The sequence below is a fragment of the Castanea sativa genome, chromosome 2, assembly GCF_040712315.1.
Source record: "Castanea sativa cultivar Marrone di Chiusa Pesio chromosome 2, ASM4071231v1".
NCBI lineage: Eukaryota > Viridiplantae > Streptophyta > Magnoliopsida > Fagales > Fagaceae > Castanea > Castanea sativa.
The window spans coordinates 13508178-13529888 of NC_134014.1; the positions used below are offsets into that span (position 1 = coordinate 13508178).

At 33.2% G+C, this 21711-nt stretch overlaps 3 protein-coding genes across 5 annotated transcripts; 1 reads left to right on the forward strand and 2 right to left on the reverse strand.

The window, feature by feature from the left end:
- The first annotated feature begins 4375 nt into the window (after positions 1-4375).
- Positions 4376-7488, forward strand: LOC142623202 (uncharacterized). 3 transcript variants are annotated; one of them, XM_075796597.1, is made up of 4 exons: positions 4376-4587; positions 5138-5975; positions 6765-6909; positions 7056-7488. In XM_075796597.1, exons 2-4 carry the CDS (start codon positions 5426-5428, stop codon positions 7114-7116), a joined length of 756 nt encoding a protein of 251 aa, XP_075652712.1. In that variant the 5' UTR covers positions 4376-4587; positions 5138-5425; the 3' UTR covers positions 7117-7488. The 3 variants fall into 3 exon arrangements, with proteins under 3 accessions (XP_075652712.1, XP_075652711.1, XP_075652713.1); XM_075796596.1 differs by having other exon boundaries at positions 4379-4587; positions 5047-5975; XM_075796598.1 differs by having other exon boundaries at positions 4379-4587; positions 5056-5975.
- A 2184-nt stretch (positions 7489-9672) lies between these two features.
- Positions 9673-10658, reverse strand: LOC142625964 (cell wall / vacuolar inhibitor of fructosidase 1-like). The gene has a single exon (XM_075799724.1). The coding sequence runs from the start codon at positions 10374-10376 to the stop codon at positions 9822-9824; it is 555 nt and encodes a 184-aa protein (XP_075655839.1). The 5' UTR covers positions 10377-10658; the 3' UTR covers positions 9673-9821.
- A 4533-nt stretch (positions 10659-15191) lies between these two features.
- On the reverse strand, positions 15192-15789 carry LOC142623405 (cell wall / vacuolar inhibitor of fructosidase 1-like). The gene has a single exon (XM_075796812.1). It carries the CDS (start codon positions 15740-15742, stop codon positions 15206-15208), a length of 537 nt encoding a protein of 178 aa, XP_075652927.1. The 5' UTR covers positions 15743-15789; the 3' UTR covers positions 15192-15205.
- Positions 15790-21711: the final 5922 nt, after the last annotated feature.

Genomic DNA, 21711 nt, shown 5'->3' on the forward strand with positions numbered 1-21711 from the left:
GGATCTCACCCTTTCCTACAAAATCAAAGACAAAGTAAAGTTAGACACAACTTTTTTTTTTTTTTAATAACTATTATAAGTTGTGATTGAAGCAATATCAATATCATATTGCTCTCCTATAATGAATAAACACCGTTTTTATTAACACGAGATTAAGGGTGAATTTGGTTGGGGTGAAAACAGGGAGGATGAGAAATAAGAAGAGAAAAATAGGGTGAAAAATGACATTTTTCACTGTTTGGTTGAGAGAGGGAGAAAAGTGGTGGGCCCACAAGTTTTCTCTCCTCTCCCTTCAAAATAGAATCTCTCCAAATTGGAAAGAAAATTGGAGTGAAAAGTGAAATTTTTTTTGACAAATTTGCCCCACTTTTCTGGTTTTTTTTTTTTCCTTTCTTTTGTTTGATTAGGTGGTGAGTTCTTCTTTTCTTTCATTTTTTTCTCTTAATTTTTTTTTTTTTTTAAGAAAACACTTTTGGATGATTTCTTATACTATTTTTTTGAAATGTCCACTTTCATCTATACATAATTTTAAAAAAAAGTATAATGTATTACTTTCTCTTTTATTTAAGAGGGACATGATGGTAAATTTATACAAACCTTATTTTCAACCAAACCTAAAAGTTTTCCATCCCTCTACTTTTCCACCTTCTGAACCAAACACAATTGAGAAAAACTAAAAACTTTTCTATCCTTCCACTTTTCCATCCTCTCTATTTTCTATACTCTCACTTTTCCATCCTCCCAATCAAACGGACTCTAACAGTGTGTATTACTTTAGCAGAGAAAATTATTAGGTACTCTCGAAGTACCATAAATGCGTACTCTCTCCTCTCATATGAATGGTGGGCCTCGCAATGAATTTAATTAGTAAGACCCACCATTCATGTGAGAGGAAAAAATATACATTTATGGTACTCCGGGAGTACATAATTATTTCCCTTTTACCAATTGTGAAAAATACCCATAATAAACACCATTCATGTCACATGAACTGAATTATTTAAGACAAAATTTCACATCTAAATTGGTGGGTCCAAATTAAATCCCACCTTCAAAACATCAAAATCCTCCTTTAACTTCCAATATCTTTCTTCTTAAAAAAAAAAAAAACAAATTCCATTATCTATTTATCTTCATAAGATCTCAGACACATTTCTTTCTCTTGTGGAGTTGGTTCCCTAGTGGATTGGACCTACACACCCATTGTAGTTTAGGCTTATGAAATTGTTAAGCTATTTAATAATTATTTTTTTAATATTAACCGAAGCTTCTTTGATTAGACCAAAGTTGGACAGCACCTATTCCTATTATGCAGACACAGTATAGTCCAGTCCTGATCCAGCTAGAGTATGACTATAAGTACATAACGGAAGTTTATTTTTGTTCCTTATTTTTGCAAATTCAAAACTCGGGGCTGTCACAGACTAGATATTCTTCCATCTAAGATCATAGGAAAGTGACTTTCTACTAAAAAATGGACTTCACCGTCTTTATGTCTAATTATATATGTATTGTTATTGCCCACTTTAATTTTTTAATTTAAGGTAAACTGTTTTTAATGCTTCAACTCTATGAAGAGTACGCAAACTCTTACCATTAGATATATCCCCACAAATTGACATTTTTTAGACTGTATTTGACAAGATCAACACTAAAGAATTTTTTTTTTTTTATAACTTTTTTTTTATCATAAAAAACAACTCCAAGTAGTGTCAAATAATCTAACAAATGAAGTTTTTTTTTTGTTATTATACTAAAGATGTAACATTGAATCCTTTGACATGAGCAAAAAAAAAAAAAAAATTGAATCCTTTCATTAAAAAAAAAGAGTAACATTGAATCCAACTTACATAAGAATAGTAAATGATTAAATTAGCTATGTATGTGTTTGAATTAATTTATTTTCATAAATTTATTTTATTTATTGTATAAAAATTACAACAATATCTTTAGTTTCATGATATTTTAAAAAGAGTAAAGCTATAGACACAAACTAATTTACAATATTTTTACAAACTACTGATGTGACTTTAGCATTTTCTAAATAATTATTGTAAATAAAAATGTGATGTCAGTGACGAGCCCATATTAAAACTAGTAAGAATTTGTCATATTAGCAGTTTGTAATAATGTTGTAAAATAGTTTGTGTTTGTAATATTACTCTTTTAAAAATTTGTACATTCTATTTCAAGATGGAAATAAACTCATCGAAATAAAGAGTATAAAATTTTTACCCCACATCCAATAAATTACTGAAAAATAAAAGCATAATCCTTAAGCTTAATATCTTACAACTTATTTTATAAAGTAAATTAACTAATTGTTTTAGGTACAACTTTTAAAAGTTGTTGTGGGTTTGTCTAAGTTTTTAAAGCTAATTGCATTTATTTGGTTAAGTGCAAGTTTTTAAATCCCTCATTATTATTTTTCTCCAATAATACCTATACTTTTACAAATTAAACATTTTTATGCAAGATAACCCAAAAAAAATAAACTTATTCGAATGTGCATTTAATCAATCTTTAATTACTTTTTTGTTAATAAGAAAGCTTTAATTAATTATCCAATGTGCATTTTATCAAACTTTAATTACCTTTGATTTTTTAAGAGGAAAACTTTGAATATTTATATCTCACCAAAATAAGTTATATCAAATATAATACACTGAAATGTGATTAGTGATTAATTCTAGTTATCTCAATTAGTAAAATCTTGTATGATCAAACAAAAGATCTGGATTTGAATCTCGCCCACATAAGAAAAATAAATCTATTAATGTTTTGATCTAATAATAAAGAACAATTGTAAAAAAATCGAGGCAATTTTTAGAATAGCAGTGTGAGGGAGGGCAATATAGTAAGTTAACATACATCTAAAACGTATTAACAAAATAGCATCTCGAGTTTTAGAAACTTAAGTTCCATTTTAAAACTCGAGTCCGAACACTCGCTTTGTAGTTGATGACGTGGACAGCAAATTTCAGAAAATGCCACATAGATCTCGAGTTTGTAAGACTTGAGTTCCACAAAACAGCAAAGACCTAGCATAACGACATTGAAGAAAACCCAGTAGAAGAAAAACAAAAACCCAGTAGAAGAAAAACAAAGAAACCCAAAGAAAAACAGAGAAACCCAGCAGAAGATGATGATGAAGAAAACCCAGTAGAAGAAAAACAAAAACCCAGTAGAAGAAAAACAAAGAAACCCAAAGAAAAATAGAGAAACCCAGCAAAAGATGATGAAGAAACGAAGATGATGAAGAAGAAGAAGAAGAAGAAGAAACCCATAACGATCTGACGACGGAAGAAACAAGAAACGAAGATACGAACTAATCGACAAAAGCAGAAGATGGTGAAGAAGCCCGAACTAATCGAAAATCAAACAAGAAACGAAGATGATGAAGAAGAAGAAGAAAACCATAACGATTTGACGACGGAGGTTGAAGGAGATAGAACTGATTTTGGTAATAATTATGGGTTGCTGCAGATCCATAATTTTGCGTGTCACTGCTACGTTCTTGGAGAAATGGGTTGCCTCCGTTTGAGATCCACTGAAAATACAGGAGAAGATGAAGAAGACAACGAAAATATAGGGGAAGATGAAGAAGATGACGAAGGCTGAGCTGAAAGGGAAAAATGTTAGAACTCGAGTTTTTAAAACTCGATTTCTAGGTGGAATTTTGTCCACATCAACTTTCACTGCTTGGGTCTCGAGTTTTTAAAACTCGAGTTCAACCATTAATCTCGAGTTCAACCATTAATCTCGAGTTTTTAAAACTCGAGATGCCAGTTTCCCACTTTGTTTTGCAACAGGACAACTAATGATATTCTTAGAAAATTAAAGTTAAATGGAAAAAAAATTCAAAAAAACCTGATGTTATAAGTTCAAATAAAAGGCTAAAATCTAAATAATACTGTCCAATTAAGTTTAGGTGAGTTGTCATTTTTGTCCATAATTTTTTTTTGTCATTTTAGTTATTGAATTTTGAATTTTCACACTTCGATTATGGATAACTTTGTTGAAATTAAAATTAACAGAATATACCAGTCGAGCTATATTTATAATTAAGTTGGTCTTTTCTTTTATTGTTGTCTATGAAAATATAGTAAATCTTTATCTAATTTAAGACAGCTTATATAGATGGTGGAAGAGTGCATGACAAATCTTGACAAGAATTTAAAAAAGTTAATACTATAATTTATTAGAGTTTATCTTAACTAAAGAAGATAAAACTTGGATTATTACCACAAAAAAAGAAAAAAAAAAAAACTAGATCAAAGTGAAATCCTGCCGTTTTTGTCGGTGAAGCCTCCTTGCCAACATCACACAATCTGTATTATATAAAAATATGACGCAAAGAGAGAGGAAAAACAACAAAGACTCATTAAAAATGAAATCTTAAAAACAGCAAACTCTAGTACTTTCCCGGCTCTCTCCCCAAGCCCATCTCATCTCTCCTCTCTCTCTCTCTCTCTCTCCGTGCGTGTATTTTTTTGTGAAAAAATAGAGGCTTTTCTTCTTTGTTCCGTTTTCGACGGTGACCTTTTGCCCACATCGGATCTGGGTTTTCTTCGTTTTCTGTTAAAGGTAACAGCTTTCCTCTAAATGCTTCTCTTTGTTAAATTTTGATTTTGATTTTGATTTGTTTATGTTTTGGGTTTGTGTACAATAATATTAATAATTATATGTTGATGCATTTGCAACTATGTAAAGGGCTCTGATGGATTGTTTTACTTGCTATATATAATGGGGTTTGATCGATTTTTATGCTGGAGATTATAGTTAATAACTTTTGGCTTGATGACATTTTTCCTTTTGCCATAGTTTTCATAGACTTTTGTTGTTCTTTGCTTTGTTTTCAAGGTTTTTAGGATTCGTTGTGACTTGGGTTTTTCCTATTTTGAAGCCACATTGTTTATTATACTGTTTTTTTTATATATTTGTTTGCCCTTTTTATTAGTTATGTGCTAAGCATTTGGTTTATTGTGATTGGAAATGTTTTGACTTTTGAGATGATAGTTGATTGATGTTCTTTTGTTTCATTAGTAATTTCAGGGTTTTGTTCATTGTTGGGGTTATTGTTATTATTGGTGGGAAATGACAGGTGTGTAATTGTTGTTTTTTGGTTGATTCTTAGTGGAAAGGCAGGCAGGTCGTGTAAAACAAGTTAAACTGCAATTATTGGAGATTTATTGCCCTTAATTGTGACTTAAATTGGAAAGTGTTGTTTGCTTAATGAAGGTGGATGTTTTTGTGGCCACTTTTTGCATTAGAAGTTAATATATATAGCAAAGAGGAAATTTTTGTTATGGGTTGACTTTGAAGACTCAAGTTTCGGTGGTGTTCTCACCGTTCTGGATATATTGAGATTTTATTATTTGGAGTGTGGAGCAAAGGGAAAAATTAAATTTGTTTTGTGGGGTTCATGGATCATACGATTCCAAGAGAGCGAGATTTTGAAGTTGATCTCGAAAGTGGGGTAACAATTAGTGAAGAAAATTCAAGCAAAGTCCCTGTTTCGGGTGCTGTAAAGCAGGCAAAGACATTGCTAGGGAAGATTTGCAGCAGGTTTGTTGATGGTTCAATCAATAGTGAAGATACAGATAGCCTGTGTGGCAATGTGTTAAATTCTGATGGAGTTTCTCCTGAGAATGTGAAGGTGGTTAATAACAAGATATTGGAGGGGGAACAGGCCAAAGATTATGTGGAGAAGACACCGATAAGGGAGAAACGTAAAAAGACTAGCAATAAAAAGGCTCCAAAACCTCCAAGACCTCCGAGAGGTCCATCATTGGATGCAGCTGACCAAAAGCTTATTAGGGAGATCTCTGAACTTGCCATGTTGAAGCGTGCTAGGATTGAGCGGATGAAAGCCTTGAAGAAGATGAAAGCTGCTAAGTCACAATCTTCAAATAGCAGCAGCATATTTGCCATGGTGTTGACTGTCCTCTTCTGTCTTGTGGTAATCTTTCAAGGTAATATTTTCTAATTGAACTTAAAGTTAATTTACCTTTATTTATTTTGTATTCTTGTCCGCTATTTTTGTGAATGGTGTGCATTTTTTCTTCATCACTTCCCCTTTTTCCCCCTCCTGTGACTGCTGTTTAGAGATCTAGCACTTACAGATGCTGTGCGTTCATACTCTATCGGCATGTAGCCGATGAATCTTCAATAGATTCATTTAATTTTGGAGGTTTTAAGGCAAAATATACTATCATAAATAGGGTAAATGAAAAATACCAGAGACACTAATGAATGGCACAAGAGGTTTTATGGTCTTATAGAAATTCCATGTGCAGGGAATTTCTATTTATGTGTCATTTTCTGCCATTTCAAAAATGGCTTTGACAAGATGATGGATTTACATAAAGCTTTGACAAAATCTTATTTTTATGAAAATATGCAAATAAGAAGAAAATTTATCCTTTTATTGACAGCGAGGTTTGTGTGCGTGTATGATTTAAATTATACTTATTTTAATTTTGAACGTTGGAAGCATTTTCTAAAAGAAAGTTTCATGGAGTAGGTTTCCCTTTTTTTCCCTCACCTTTTCATAGTGCTTTCATTACCAACAAGCTTTTCAAATTGATTCTCAAAAAAAAAAAAGAGCTTTCCAAACTGTTTATGAGCAATGCATTCCTCGTGTAAGAGGCCATTGATGTTTTTGATAAAATCATTTTAAGGAGTGTTAGTTTTCATATATCCGTATGTTTAGAAGAGTTTTATACATCTGTATTTGACTTTGTCCTTCCATTTTTTTGCAGGAATGTCATCTAAAACAAGTTCACCAGTAAGCTTCCAGGGTTCTCCTGTGTCAGCAAGAGCAACAGAGGGTGGTTTGATTTCAGTTCAGTACTATGCATTTCCATCTGCAAGTGAGCCCGATGGACCTGGTTCTGGGTCTCCTAAGTATGTCTACTATTCATATTGGCTGTCAAACTATGTTCCTTTTTATTTTTGTTTTGTTTTGTTTTGTTTTATAATTTTGTCACACATAAGGACAATAGTGGTGTGGCAGTCAAGTAACAGTATTCTGTTATGGTTGTGCCTTGCAGTTTAGTAGAGCAGATTGCTGGATCAGATCCGTCGGAAAAGTTGACAAGAGTTGTGGGATGAAATGGGGCATTATTGAAGAGAACTCCAAGTCTATACTGAAAATATTGGAGTTGCTCTTGTAGTTTTCCTGCAAACCATTTTTCCTTGCACTTTTCCTATACGTGATCTTTTGAATCTGAAGTATTCGGGTAATTTATCCCCCATACTGTATATTCTTTAAAATTGGGGGGTGAGTTTGATTACTGCACAAGTATTATTACTGTTTCTATCGGTGATGCCAAATTCGTTTTATAAATTGCCTCCTTAGCAATAAGCCAGGCTGAATTCTGTTCAATTTATTGGTTATTTTGTAAGGATATTTTATGAAACTCAGAGTTGGAGGAAGTTTTCTTTACAGCTTTGCCAAATTCAAGTGAATCACTCATTCTTGAATCCTGTTTTACTGAATTTTACTGTTTGAAATTGCTATGAATGTAACAAAGCCTTTGGTTTTCGTCTGTATATTTTATCTGGTCTTCTTTGTAGTACTTGGGGTTTCTAATATGCTCCAGATGATAAAAGCGAATTTCTCTTTTCTTCACCATGTAAAATGGTGGATGCCAATGCCATTTTTTAGAGTGAAACTGTGTGCTTTCTCAATTATCAAAAAAAGAAATAGTGCACATTCTCAGAATCTCAGTTATCAGAGTATAGACCTCTTTAGATTTGGAAATGTGTTTTCCAGAGAATGGTTGTTTGCTGTGAATTTGATCAAAGTAGGAAAAAAATGAACAATGTCATTGTTGAGGGAAATGCCCCTAAAGTTGTTAAATCAATCTAAAATCAGAGACAAGAGGGTGGTCTTAAGAGATATATAGGCAGTTTATTGAAGCCTCTGAAGGCAAAAAATGTGATCTTCTTGTTCTACACCCCCAGTAATTTTCCTGGGGAGATTCCCTGAGCCATTTTTTTTGAACAATGAAAGTCAAGTTAGGTAAAAGAAAAATAAAAAGATGGTGTTTTGGTTATGCTTTATGATTCCAGTAAGTATGGTTGGGCAACCAACTGGTCAAAATGTATAATCAAGGAGCTCTTTAATGGTTTTCTTTGAGATCTTCTGGTGGTACTTAGATACAGTGATCACTGTGGAGGTATGTGAGATGATAAGATCTTCACAGAATATTCCCAGGTCTTTCTCAATTCTACTTCGGAGATAGTTCGTTGGAATGGTCCATCAGTGGCAGAACCAGCTTGTACCATTTAATGCCACATGCTGAGCCACAATCTAACATGGGGCTTCACGTGCGAGCTAGCTTATTGATTTGGTTAGTGCCACTCGAATTATTGTTTCTGCTTGGGAATTGATCAGCTTGAGAAGATAACCTCCTTAATATCTCTAATTAAAAATAGGTATTAATAAATACACTTAGGCAATTTTTAATAAATTATAATAGAAAAGTTTTGACATCACTTTTATGAGAATGATCATACTAACGAGTGCCTTTGGAGTAATTGTTAACAATTCATTTTAGAAAAATTTTGATACAATTTTTATGGAAAATGAAAAAAACTGTCAAAACATGTAAAAGTTGTTGACAACATTTATTGTTTTATTATTTTTTCAATAAAATGTTTCTAAAATAGCTCTTAAACCAATGCCTTAAGCTGGCATTGATTAACAATTCCCTTAAAAATAAAGGGTCTTAAATTGCTATACAACCATCTAAAGCTTATATGAAAATCTCTTGGTTTTGTAATTCTACAAACCAAGTAGTTACACTAGCAGTCTCTTTCTTCTTCTTCTTCTTTTTTCTTTTTTTTGTGTGTGTCTTCTTTGTTTCAAACCTCACAGGTTGTATAAAAAAGAAAAAAAGAAAAAAAGAAAAAAAATGATGTTATTAATGTTAGGTACAAAATTTATGATCTTTCTGTTAAGAATTCATAGGTTTTGCATGATGGTTTTAGGTGTAGTAGTTTGGTACTATGTGCTGCACATCCAGCTCATAAATGTGGATATATGTGAAATGCGTGACTGTGATGACTTAAAAACTAGATCAGTTTGTACCCCTTTTGTGTGGACAATGTTTTGGTTGATAAAACTTAGGTATAATTCTTTAACTATTATACCTTATATTTCTCAATTAAATTTAATTACATGACAATACTATCTTTTTTTAAAGATAATTAAATTAAATTAAATTAAATAATATGATTTATTAATATAATCACATAATTGAATTTAATTAAAGAACGTAAAATATGGTATTTCATTTTTTTTTATATATAAAAAAGAATGTTTTAACTTATGACGTCCACTTTTTAATGATTACTTTTTATTATCAGATCAAGATATTAATTAATTTTTAGTGTAGGCGGAATTCGAGTTTTAGATCCTTTTATCAAATAAACTAACTAAAACCGATCTCAGTATAAGCTCTTTATGGCAGGAATTTTCCTTTGGACCCAACCTCGCACACTGCACTCGCTGCCTCCACAAGCTGGGTCAGGGTTTTCACATTGGCAAGGAAACCTGACAAGAAGGCCCAAACCCATCCCACCCAGGCCCCAGCTCCTTACAACAGTCAATGCCCTTGTTCTATTACTATTCCACAAAAGAATATTAAATCCAATAACGACAGTACTAAATTTATGGTTGAGACTGCAAAGTACAACTATCTAGACAAATCTAAAAGGTTCAGAACAATAATCGTAGAATATGAGGTTTAAAACAATTAGTACATGACATTCAAGCCCTCAAAAAGAAGTAAGAGAATGAACCAAGGTCACTAACCCTTCAGCAATATATTGACAATGTCTACAGCCACATCAGAGAGGCCTTGCACAAGATTGTTCCAATCAGTCAGTGGTGACTGGATTGAGCCTGAGAATTTCTTTTCACATGTACCTGCTTCCTTTGCAACATCTGATATACCATAGTTGGCAAACCTGTAATGACCTTTAGCCAAAGCATCTATAGCTTGTGGGAGAGTGTACTTCACTACAGGGATGTATAATTCTGCACAATAAGTCAAAGATCTCTCTAGCTCTGGTTCAGGGGCTTGCTTAATCAGGCCCTCTATGTAATTCAGTGCATCAGTTACATTTGCCAATAGAATATCAGCCATTATCTGGGCGAGGCCTTTGACATCTGCAGTGGAGCTTTGAGGGTTTGATTGCAAAGATGAGAGGCAAAGGTCATAATGGGTTGTTTTCTTGCATGTGTGTTCTATCAAATTGTCACTTTCATCATCCACCGGAAAGATGGAGCATTGAATTAATGGTACATGAAGAAGAAGAAGAAGCATAAGAAAGATAGAGGCTGGAGAGATTGAATTCCTCATTTTTTTGTGGAGCTCTAAAAAAAAAAAATTGATGGACAAGAATGGAGGTTGCTAAGGTACTTGTTGAGCTGATGATATATGATATGGGAAGATTGGGCTCTTTATGTTAAGAAATGGAACTTTGTTGGATTTGCTTTTTGTATGGCAATATATACATGCTGCCATCAAAAGGTATTGGTGCAAATAAGGTCTCATTTATGGGTAGTTTCCTGCTACCATGTTTTGCAAGTTTCCAGTTTCTTATGGAATTTGCGTCTACATCATATGTATTACAGTATTGGGTGAAGTCGCTTGCATCACTCATTTTGTCTTTGATAAAAATCCTCTTTTTTAATGTGTATTTCAGTTTATTAACTTTATACTTTCTATTTTTATAATTAAATAGTTCCAACGGAAGAGGAGAATCTGAATCTGAACATCCAAGGCATCTAAGAAGTACCAATGAACCAAGGCTCTTAATTCATTTTATACTCTACCAACTATAATTTGTAACATAGTTTTATTTTTACAATTGTATAAATTATTATTATTATTATTTTTTATAACAGTATAAATTAGAATACTTTTACTGTGGGAGGGGAATTTTTTGTTCCAAAGTTGATAATATTGTAGTTTAGTAAACCTTTATTAAATGAAAAATTCTGGTATCACACCATTGGCCATAACTCACCCATGTGGCAAGTTGTGGTTGGTGAAAGGGTGATGGTAGGACACCCTTCCACCAATCATAACTCGCCACATGGGCGAATTGTGGCCAATGGTATAGTACTGAAATTTCTCTTATTAAATCCCTTGATTTGCGGTGTTTAGCTTGAAATAATGTCAACAAGTCACATCTTGAGAAAAGAAAAACCGAAACTCATCTTTACTCTAAAGATTTACCTTAATGGAAGGAAAGTTTGCCTCCACTTTTACAAATATTGTATTAAAAAAAAAAGGACAAAATTTAGGTGTAATATTTTAGTTGCTGTTTCTTAGGTTTTTATTTTAAAATTCAGTTATGTGACTACTTAATTAAAATATACACTTCCATCTCATGAGAAAAAATTCACATGACTAAATTTTAAGAGAGGAACTTAAGGAACAGTACTTAAGTACTGTACCTAAGTTTTACCCTTAGAAAAAAGTATATTTCATAATTCACAAAGTTTTCACTTTCACAAAGTCTGAAATCCATAGTCTGTCACTTTTAGTGGAAAGCAACTTGTTATAGCACAAAAGCTCCATCTCTCAAATATTTCTATTAGAAGAAAAAGAGTGATGTTTGGGATGTTATAAATTTTATTATTTAAATGTTACACAAAGGTGTTATTAATCACAAAAATTACAAATATTTCTTTATTATGTTGTTGATGCGACGATAATCATATTCATTATTACATAAATTAATAAATCTTTTAAAACAAAATTGGTAGTAGTTTAATAATTTTGATATTTTTTGGAAATTTTTTTTCCTGAAGTTACTACAGCCTCTCTCTCTCTCTCTCTCTCTCTCTCTCTCTCTCTCTCTCTCTCTCTCTCTCTCTCTCTCTCTCTCTCAATTAAGAGTAATGCTATAAACACAAACTATTTTACAAATTAATGTTGTGGCGAACTTTTTACTGGATTTTCATCTAGGACCACCATTAACATAACTTTTTTTTTTTTTACCAATAATCGATCACTCACTACATTAATAGTTTGTAAATTATTTTGTAAAATAGTTTGTATCTCTAAAAAAAAAAAATGTTTGAGATCTAATTGGTACCCAAATTTTGTGACATATTAGGGGTTAAAAAAATACTTTGAGCTAATTAATTTTGTTAATCATTCTGAATCTCTTTATTTCCCTATATTTTTAGAAAAATCTGAATCTCTGATTAAGTGTAGCCCAGGGAAGTCCTTCCACGGTTCTGGAGCAGGAACACCCTTCAGGCCTTCACTTTATTTAATAGACAAAAAAAACAAAATACTCATATCCATTTCAGCAAAAAGGACTGAGGAAGTTTCCTTTATAGCCTGAATGTGCTTTCTCAATTTATTTTTATTTTTTTGAGAAGAAAAAAAAAAGGAATTTATTCTAAAGTACATTTTTTACCCCCATACTCTTTCTAAAGCTTAAGTTATTCTAAGTTCAATCAATTTAGACGTACCCATTTTTTCATCTACAGCCTTTTCTTTCAGATCAGTTTTCGTTTGAAATTAATGTCTACATCAGTAGCATAGTTTTCTTCTTTAAGGCTACAAATGGCAACGGGCTACTAGATGATTGCTCTGGTCGGCTATAATCTTGTCCCAAACGATATTTTTTGAGAAGGTATTATTTCAAAACATATGGTGTTATAGGCGGAAATTTAATCCTAAATTTTTTATTTGATAAGTTAGAATTGAACTCTAAATTTTACATTTTTTGAGAAGGTAATATTTCAAAATATATGATGTTATAAGTGAGAATTGAACCCTAAATTTTTTATTTGACAGGTAGGAATTGAACTCTAAATTTCATATTTGATGACAACAAATTTTATTTGTTGAAATAACAAGAACCATGTTTCTAAATGCAAATTTTGATGTTACTTCCAACCAATGATAGAACTATTAGAATGTGAGGGTCACTTTTTGTCTGTGGACCAACCATATAGCTTTAAACTATATTTCAAAAGGCTTGGTACATATATATGGGCTGCTTATTCCCCTTTCACATTATGCACGTTTAGAAGCTACTCAAGGTGACCACAGATATTTTATTGCTTCAAATACCGCCTAGATAAAAAGGGGGCTGTAACGTCTCAATTCCTGGGGGCCATTACCGCTTTTGATTAATCAATTCTGTGGTTAATGAAATACAAGAAAAGGTTAGGAGAATATTGCTGATACAATATTAATTATCTTATCTATCTGATGTATGCATTATCCTTCTTATAACATGTGAATACTTCTTATAACATGTGGATCCCACAATTGTGAAAAAGGCAGATGCACGAGACACTTTCTTTTCTAAAGTAAAAACAAAAGTCACATGAAATGTATGCAGTGGCACCTCACAATAACATCCTTATCTTGTAAAAACCTCCAAATTAATACATCATTGTCTGTTGAGTTATAGTGACCCTCTAGAACATTACAACGTACCGAGTTGGCCTCCTAGGAAGTTAACCCTGGCCAAATTAATTTTGGACTGCAAAATTTATAAGTGACGCACGATACATACAACTACACGTGGATACTTGAGACCATTCTAAATTAAAATAAATAAATAAATAAATAAATAAATAACATTCACATGAATATTAACTATTAAGCGATGTTTTGATATAATAAAATCCACAAAAGAAATAATGTATTTGTTTATATTGTGTTTATTGGTTAGGAATTGCTCATTTTGTGATTTTTTAAAAATTCAAAATTCCACTTAATGCTCTGTTTGTTTCGGCATTAATATTTTCTAGAAAATGATTCATTTTTCAAAGAGCATTTTTTGAAAATCTATCTCATTTTTCAGTGTTTGGTAACAACCTTAAAAATGTGTTTGAGAATGTTTTATAGTGTTTGATATGCATAAAATTTTTATAACATTTCATGTATAATTTAAAACGTGTATTATGTAAATCAGCTAATGTAATCAATATAAATTAAAAAAAAAAAACCAAGGATGAATTTAGTTTTCATGTTTCAGATAGAAGGAAATTTATGCTTGCACAATCTGTTCTAGTTTGATGACCAAATTTTATTTGATGGTTCTAGGCCTTTGGAACTAGAAATCAAGCTTATATATGCCTGTGTCATGCATACATGAATAAAAAAATATTAAAAGCTATATTTTGTCCATAAAAGATAAGAATAGAGATTCATCCCACAGTACAATTTGAAATTCATCCCATGACCTCCTAATGGCGTCGATCCTAATATTTAGAGCTAAACAATTATCTCTCAATTGGAAACTTTTTCGGCAACTAGCCAACCCCTCCTAAGAGTATGGTGATAACAACGATATGGACTAACAATAGATTACAAAATCAAAATAACTATAGAATGATAAAATAATTAAAGATGACAATAAGACAGTAAAAAATTTATGTTTCAAGCAGCTAAAGAAGAATGTAATATTTATAGGAGATGAGAGGCTTGAGAGAGAGATTGTTTTCCAAATTTTTTTTTTTTGGAAAATAACCTATAAAAAATAAGCCTTATTTTTATTAGAGTTTTCCGTTAACTAAATATAGTTTTCCGTTGACCAATTTTTTTTGGTGCTACCAAACACTGAAAAATGTGGAAAACTATCTTTATAGAAGGTTTTCCAACGAAACAAACAGAGTCTTACAATTCACTGAAAATATCTTTAGTAAGATAGACACCTCAAATACAACTCATGTGAATTATGATTTTCTTTTTTGGTAACCCATTCAATGCACAAAAAAAAAATTATTTTTTATTTTTTTGTCTAATTATGAAATATAATAATTATGGTAACTATTAATAGATATTTATTATGTTTGAGTTTGTTTATGAAATTATATACTCTACTATTTAAAGAAAATATTATTTAGTAAAATTTTAATAGAGGTTATAAATATACAATATAAATGGCTTGCCTTCAAAATATGAAATTATATACCCTACTATTTAAAGAAAATATTATTTTGATTTTGATTCACATGTTTTATGTATTCCTAAATCCAAAAAATAATTTGGTTCATTCTAAGGCCTCTCAAAAGATAAAATTTTGGTTTCGCAGCTGGGCAAAAGACATACTAAAAGATTTAAACTTGATTTTAGAAAGTACTTGATTGTAGATTCACATGACATCCCATGAATCTTGATAATACAAATAGAGAAATGCATAAAGCTACTTAAAGCAATAGCTTGACAATGGCCTCAGTAACTCTTGCGACATTGTTCACACTTGTGTTGTCAACAGTCAGCGGTGAATTGCCTGAGAAACCTTCTTCACATAAAGTGGCCTCTTTGGCAGCATCTAGTGTACTATCATCAGCAAACTTAGGATCACCCTTAGTTAAAGCTTCAATGGACACTGGAACATCAGCAGTTATAATGCCACTATAGTACATATCAGCACAAGAAAGTAATGCTTTCTTTATCTTAGGACTTGGGCTATGATGAATAAGGCTATTGATGTGGATTAGAGTTCGAGTTGCCGTGGTGTTGAGTACATTAACCATTATGAGAGCTAGCCCTGTAACATCTGCTGTGGCACTTTTAGGATCTGATTTAAGGGAAGAGATGCAAAGATTGTAGTTTGGTGTTTGCTTGCATGTTTTCTCAATCAAATTGTCATCATTGGAACTCAGTCTGGCACATTGACTTGATGATAAAAATATGATTTGAAAGACAAAATAAACAAGAACTATGAACACCAAAGTTCTCATCTTTGTAGAAGAAAAAGATGTTTATGCTTAGTGGGATAGAGAATATTGTGTGGAGCTTATACTTAAATGTACTAGCTCTTTTATAGGGAATTTGAAATTTGATATATAACTGAAATTTCAAAATAAAATTCACCAAATAGTTATCCTAACTAATTAACTTTCATGTATATGACAATTTTTACTATTATTGTATTGATACAATTACAACTAAATGACTTCTTAAAAGGTAAATAATATTAATAAAGTACAATTATCTATAACATAAATTCGTAAGATACGTTATATCTTTGTTCCAATAACATTTAACTCCTTTCCACGTGTAAAATGTACCTTGATGCTTTTTTTTTTGGTTTGTTATTAGTGTTTTATGATTTTTGTTATCGAGTGCTGCACAACCCCTGTTAAGTCTGCAAGATTTTACTGAAATAGCCCTACTTTAATTAGAAAATCAAGAACACCACCTTAATGTTGCGTCATAGGAGGCAGAGAAACAACTAATATTTCCTACTTTTACTTAAATACCATTTCAACCATTTTTACCTTCTTCTTTCTATCTCTATTGGTCTACCCCATCTTATGGCTTCTCCATTCATCTTTTTTTATTTTTATTTTAGAGAGTTCCACTGGACTTGCTAGAATACGAACACGTATCTGCATCTCAACGTCTTCAATAGAATTGATTACTAGACACAAGCTCAACCCCTTTATTTTTTGATTTTTTCCCCTCTACTATACTGCTACAACATCTGGGTGGACTGGAACCTAGTTTTTTTTTTATATTTATTTATTTAAAATTTAAATTAATTTAAATGGTTTATTATTATTATTATTATTATTATTATTATTATTATTATTATTTAGCTTCCAAAAAGGAACTTTCAAAAAAAGAAATAATTGGACCCCTAAAATCAAATATTTATGAGATGGAACATTAAAAGAAAAAAATAATCTTAAAAAAAAAAAATTTAAGATTACATAGATAAAATTAGTGCCACAGTAAAAAATGTTTTTCAAAAGAAACTTATATATATTTAATCTCTTATATATGGCTCTGGTTAGATTGGGTCAAGGGGTTATACTTAGGGGTGTTTACTTAACCGTATAAACTGCAAAAATTGCACCAAAATTGCCTGTAAAATGGCATAATCTTACCTCACTGCAAGTAATAGTGCCCCGCAAGTAATAGTGCACCGCATGATGCAGTGCAGTTTGTAATAAGAAAACCACACAAAATGCACCCTCTCTATATATTATATATTAATTTTTTAATATTAAATATATGATTAATAGTTTAGTTACCCTAGTTTTTTTTTTAAAAAAGGTTTAATAACTCTAGCAAGTGTTGATTAGGAAATTCAGCTCAAAATAAAGAAAAACTAGCTCAATAGTTTAAAACCTGGCACAAAACAAAGGGAAAAATCAGTTTTGGGCTAGGTAGGAAAATCCCAAAATTGAAAAATATACTGGCTTCAAACTGCATCTTATACACCGCACTGCACATGTGACGACAAAAGTGAGGTGCAGTGTGGTTATGATTTTGGCTAAACTCTAAACCACACCGTACTGTACATGTGACTGCAAAAATAAAATGCAGTGCGGTTATGGTTTTGACTAAATCGCATTGCAAAGTGAAATACTAAAAATGGCTCAAAAGCACTGCATCGCGAACACCTCTAGTTATACTTATATATGTTTAATCTCTCGTAAAATTTTGGACTTTCATCAACTATTTAAGCACTCTTTTTCAATATATATTATTACAATTCACATAATATACCTAAATATATTCCAAATTTTTAGATTCATCAAACTAATTCTCAAATATACAAAATAAATCAAACTTAAAATTTAAAATAACGATAATTAAATAAACTCAAACACATGGTGAGTTACTTTGGGTCAAACAAATTGAAAAAAATTATCAAATTCGAACTTGACACAACCCAAGACATAGATTAGGTAATACTTATATATTTCTTTTACTTTGCCTTTTAATTGTAACTAGGAAAAAAACCATGTATTTTCTCTTATTTATGTTCATTTGTTTAACAAATAAACTAAAATCAAGCAAAATTTAAGCTTGACTATTAAATGAGCTAAGCTCAAACATAATAATATGTTCGCGAACATGATAAAAGATTTATGGTTTATTATAACTAATAATTTCATTCGTAGTAAAATTCATTGATTTGTGATGGGGTAAAAAAAAATGTAGTCAATGGTTTTACTATATATAAGAAAGACTAAAGTGCAAAATACACTCCTAAAGTTTGGGGTCTTTTAATTTTACTCCCTAAAGTAGAGCTATTTTAGTAAGACGACTAAGATCATGCATTTTTCAAGATTGTAAGTAGGATCATAAAATATAACCGATCCTACATTCATGAAAGGTCCTACTAAATGGGCACTTAATCTCTGTCGAAAGTTTAGCCCAAAACATAATGAATAGAAAACAAAGGCTAATGGCGCTTTGTGGAAAGAGAAATCAAAATAAACTAAAATACAAGAAAGTTCATAAAATATACATAGGTTCAAAACTTCAACTCACAGACAGCAAATAAAGGAAACTGAGAAAGGTTGTGAGGTAAAGAGGGAAGGTTCCCCTATACTAGTACTTCCACCCCTAGGCTTTGGAATCGTAAAAATTCTTGTTAGCTTATTGGGATTTTGTGTCAAAGTTTCGAGTCCAAGGAAAAAACTTGATCTCCCTTTTGTGGGCTGGTGGTGAGTATTTATACTAAGTTTTGGGAGATGCTTGTGATCGTTTTTTGGGTTGAGAGAAGGCTTTTAAGGGTGTGGAGTTATGAATTGTCCACCTTAAGCCCCTAGCCTCGCCCATGTTTGAGGGAATAATTAAGTACTCGAGAAGTTTTGCATGCCTATGTTCATAAAAGAAAAAAAGAATAAAAAAACCCTACTTGAATTTGTTATACTAATTTGAATTTGAATATGAATTGAATATTTGCTTTGTCTAAGGGGTGAAACTATTGACTTTTTAAATTTCTCCCCTTAATTTTTATAAATTCGATAGAATTTCCCCTCTTCATATTAAAAAAAAAAATTATACAAACACTCATTCAAACTTGACTTTTTAAATTTCTCCCTTTCATTTTTATAAATTCGATAGAATTGACCCTTTTCATATTTGATGGGGTATAAAAAAAAAATACAACTCCAACTTCGTCCATGGAGGTCGTCCAAGACAAAACCAGGTAGGCAAAGATTGTAGGAACCTCGTCCAGGATAAGGCCGTCCACGCAGTAAGGTGCGTGGACGAAGCTTTGCATGGTCAAAGTTTCACAACGCCATGCCATGTCGTCTAAAGAGAACCATTAACCTCGTCCTGGGAGATTGTCCAGAAAGGGATGACCTCGCTTGGAAGCAAGATGCGCCTAATTGGAGGTTCCTTGGACGAGCCCTTGACACTTAGGAAAGATTCCTAAAGTGAATATAACAACTCTGTATTACACGCATAACTTCCAGTGACCGTTTTGTGAGGAAAATGTAACTCCTAAACAGTTGAAGAAGTTATCCCTGAACCTTCACACCTCCTCAAATCCAAGGGAGGTTACAAGTTTGATAATTTTCTTTAGGACACTATATAAACGCCCATTCAGACCAAACAAAGGTATGTTTTACATTTCCTAAAAAGTTGGAATTCCAAAATTATAGAGAGAAAAATTAACTTTGTCATCAGAGGGTTCTTGGCCGGCAACCTCGGTCACCTTTGATCACTTTTCTTTCTTTTCAGACCACCAAGGTAGCAAGTAGTTCTTTCAAGTCCGAAGCATCCAGCCTACTAATTTTCATTGCATCATCAGTTGGCACCATCTGTGGGGAAAAGTGTTCTTTTCGTTTGATTGATTGTTTTCAACGATTAGCCTTTCCTAGACAAAAGGCTGAATGGTTCGAACAAGATCGAGGGCTACCAGCCTAGGTCAGAGTACGGATGCCTCTAGTAATATCCTCCACGATCGTCAGTCAGCGCCTGTCATGCGACCGCCTTCCGTTTAACACATACAGTCCATGGCTGCCGCTATGGCGGAATTGACCCGTCAGAATCAAGAGTTGAATAGGGAGATCAATCTTAGGAGGCAGTGCCATGATGGGCACACGGAAGGATGAGCCCAGAGTCAGGAAGATGGAGGAGAAAATGTTGAATCCGAAAATTAAACAAGGGGTACTGCTTCAAGAAGAGTGCCACACTTGGAAAGGGAGATGTACCAGATGAGAAAAGCCATGGATGAGATGAAGGAGAATATGTGGCGAGCGAACCCTATGGATGATTTAGTTCACCAAATGGACTCCCCTTTCACGGCTTCCATCAACAGTCACCTCCTACCCCGAAATTCAAAATGCCTTCATTGGATTTGTATGATGAAAATCGTGACCCGTGTGATCACATCGCTAACTTCAAGACGACCATGCATCTTTAAGGGGTCCCGGACGAGATTATGTGTAGAGTTTTTCCTACCACACTTAAGGGGTTCAGCAAAATACCCCCAAATTCTGTAGGTTCATTTGAGGAGTTGAGTAAGTTGTTCGTCAACAATTTTATTGGAGGGCAACGCCATAAGCGTTCCTCTTCTAGTTTGCTAACCATAGAGCAAGGGGAAAATGAGTGTTTGCGGTCCTTCATTACCCAGTTCAATAGAGAAGCCTTGACGGTAGATGAAATGGATGACAAGTTGCTATTGGCCGCCTTTCATAATGGGGTCAAATCTGACTTGTTCATTCATAAGCTCTATGAACAGGAACCTCAGACTATGGCCGAACTCGTCCACTCGGCCCAAAATTTCATGAATGCTGAGGACGCTATCATAACCAAGAAGAGAAAGAGAGCAGAACGCTCGGAAGCAGGTCACCAACGTTATCCAGATCAGGGTCCTCGTCCAAAGAAGGCTCGGGCAGAAGAGAAAAAAGAAAGAGATGGTAAGAAGGCGAGTTCCTCAGCGAGAAATCAACAACACACACCCCTGAATATGCCACTAGAGCAGGTGCTTATGCAGATCAAGGATGATCCGTCCTTGAAGTGGCTGAAAAAAATGAAAGGAGATCCTAACAAGCGCAATAGGACCAAGTATTGCCGCTTTCACAGAGACCATGAGCACGACACGAACGAGTGTTTTGATTTGAAGTAGCAGATAGAGAATCTTATCAGGTAAGGAAAATTAAGGAATTTCCTTGGTCGAGATCAAAGAGATGAGAAGCTAAAAGCCAAGATGGAAGAGTCATCACGACCCCCACTTGGAGAAATCAGGGTTATTATAGAAGGAACCTCGGCAGTTCAGTCGTCCAAGTCAAAGAAAACATACCTAAAGGTGGTGCAAAACGTCTAGTTGTCTAGATGATCTCCCAGGACGAGGGAAGTAGATGAGCAAGCCATCACGTTCACATACGAGGATACTGGATGAGTTCACCACCCGCATGATGACGCGATAGTCATTACCCTACTCATTACTGACTATGTGACCAGGAGCGTGTTGGTAGACAATGGCAATTAGACGGACATTCTGTATTACCCCGCCTTCTAGCAAGTGAGGCTAGGACGAGATCAACTTCAACCAGTGAATTCCCCATTGGTGAGATTTGGAGGAATGAAGGTGCAGCCTGTGGGTACCATCGCATTACCAGTGGTGGTTGGAGTGTACCCCCAGCAGATAACCAAAAAGGTAAACTTCCTTGTTGTTGATTGTGCATCATCATATAATGCTATTATTGGAAGGCTAACTTTGAATATTTGGAAGGCAGTAACCTCTACCTATCATTTGTTTGTCAAATTCTCGACTAAGCATGGGGTGGGCCAAGTACAAGGAGATTAGTTAGCCGCCAGAGAGTGCTACCTAGCCATGTTGGCAATGGACGAACATGTACAGACAATGAGCATAGACGAGAGAAGAGTCGCAGCCTAACCCATTGAGGTGTTAGAAGACGTCCCTTTAGACGAGAGCAGACCCGAGAAGTTCATT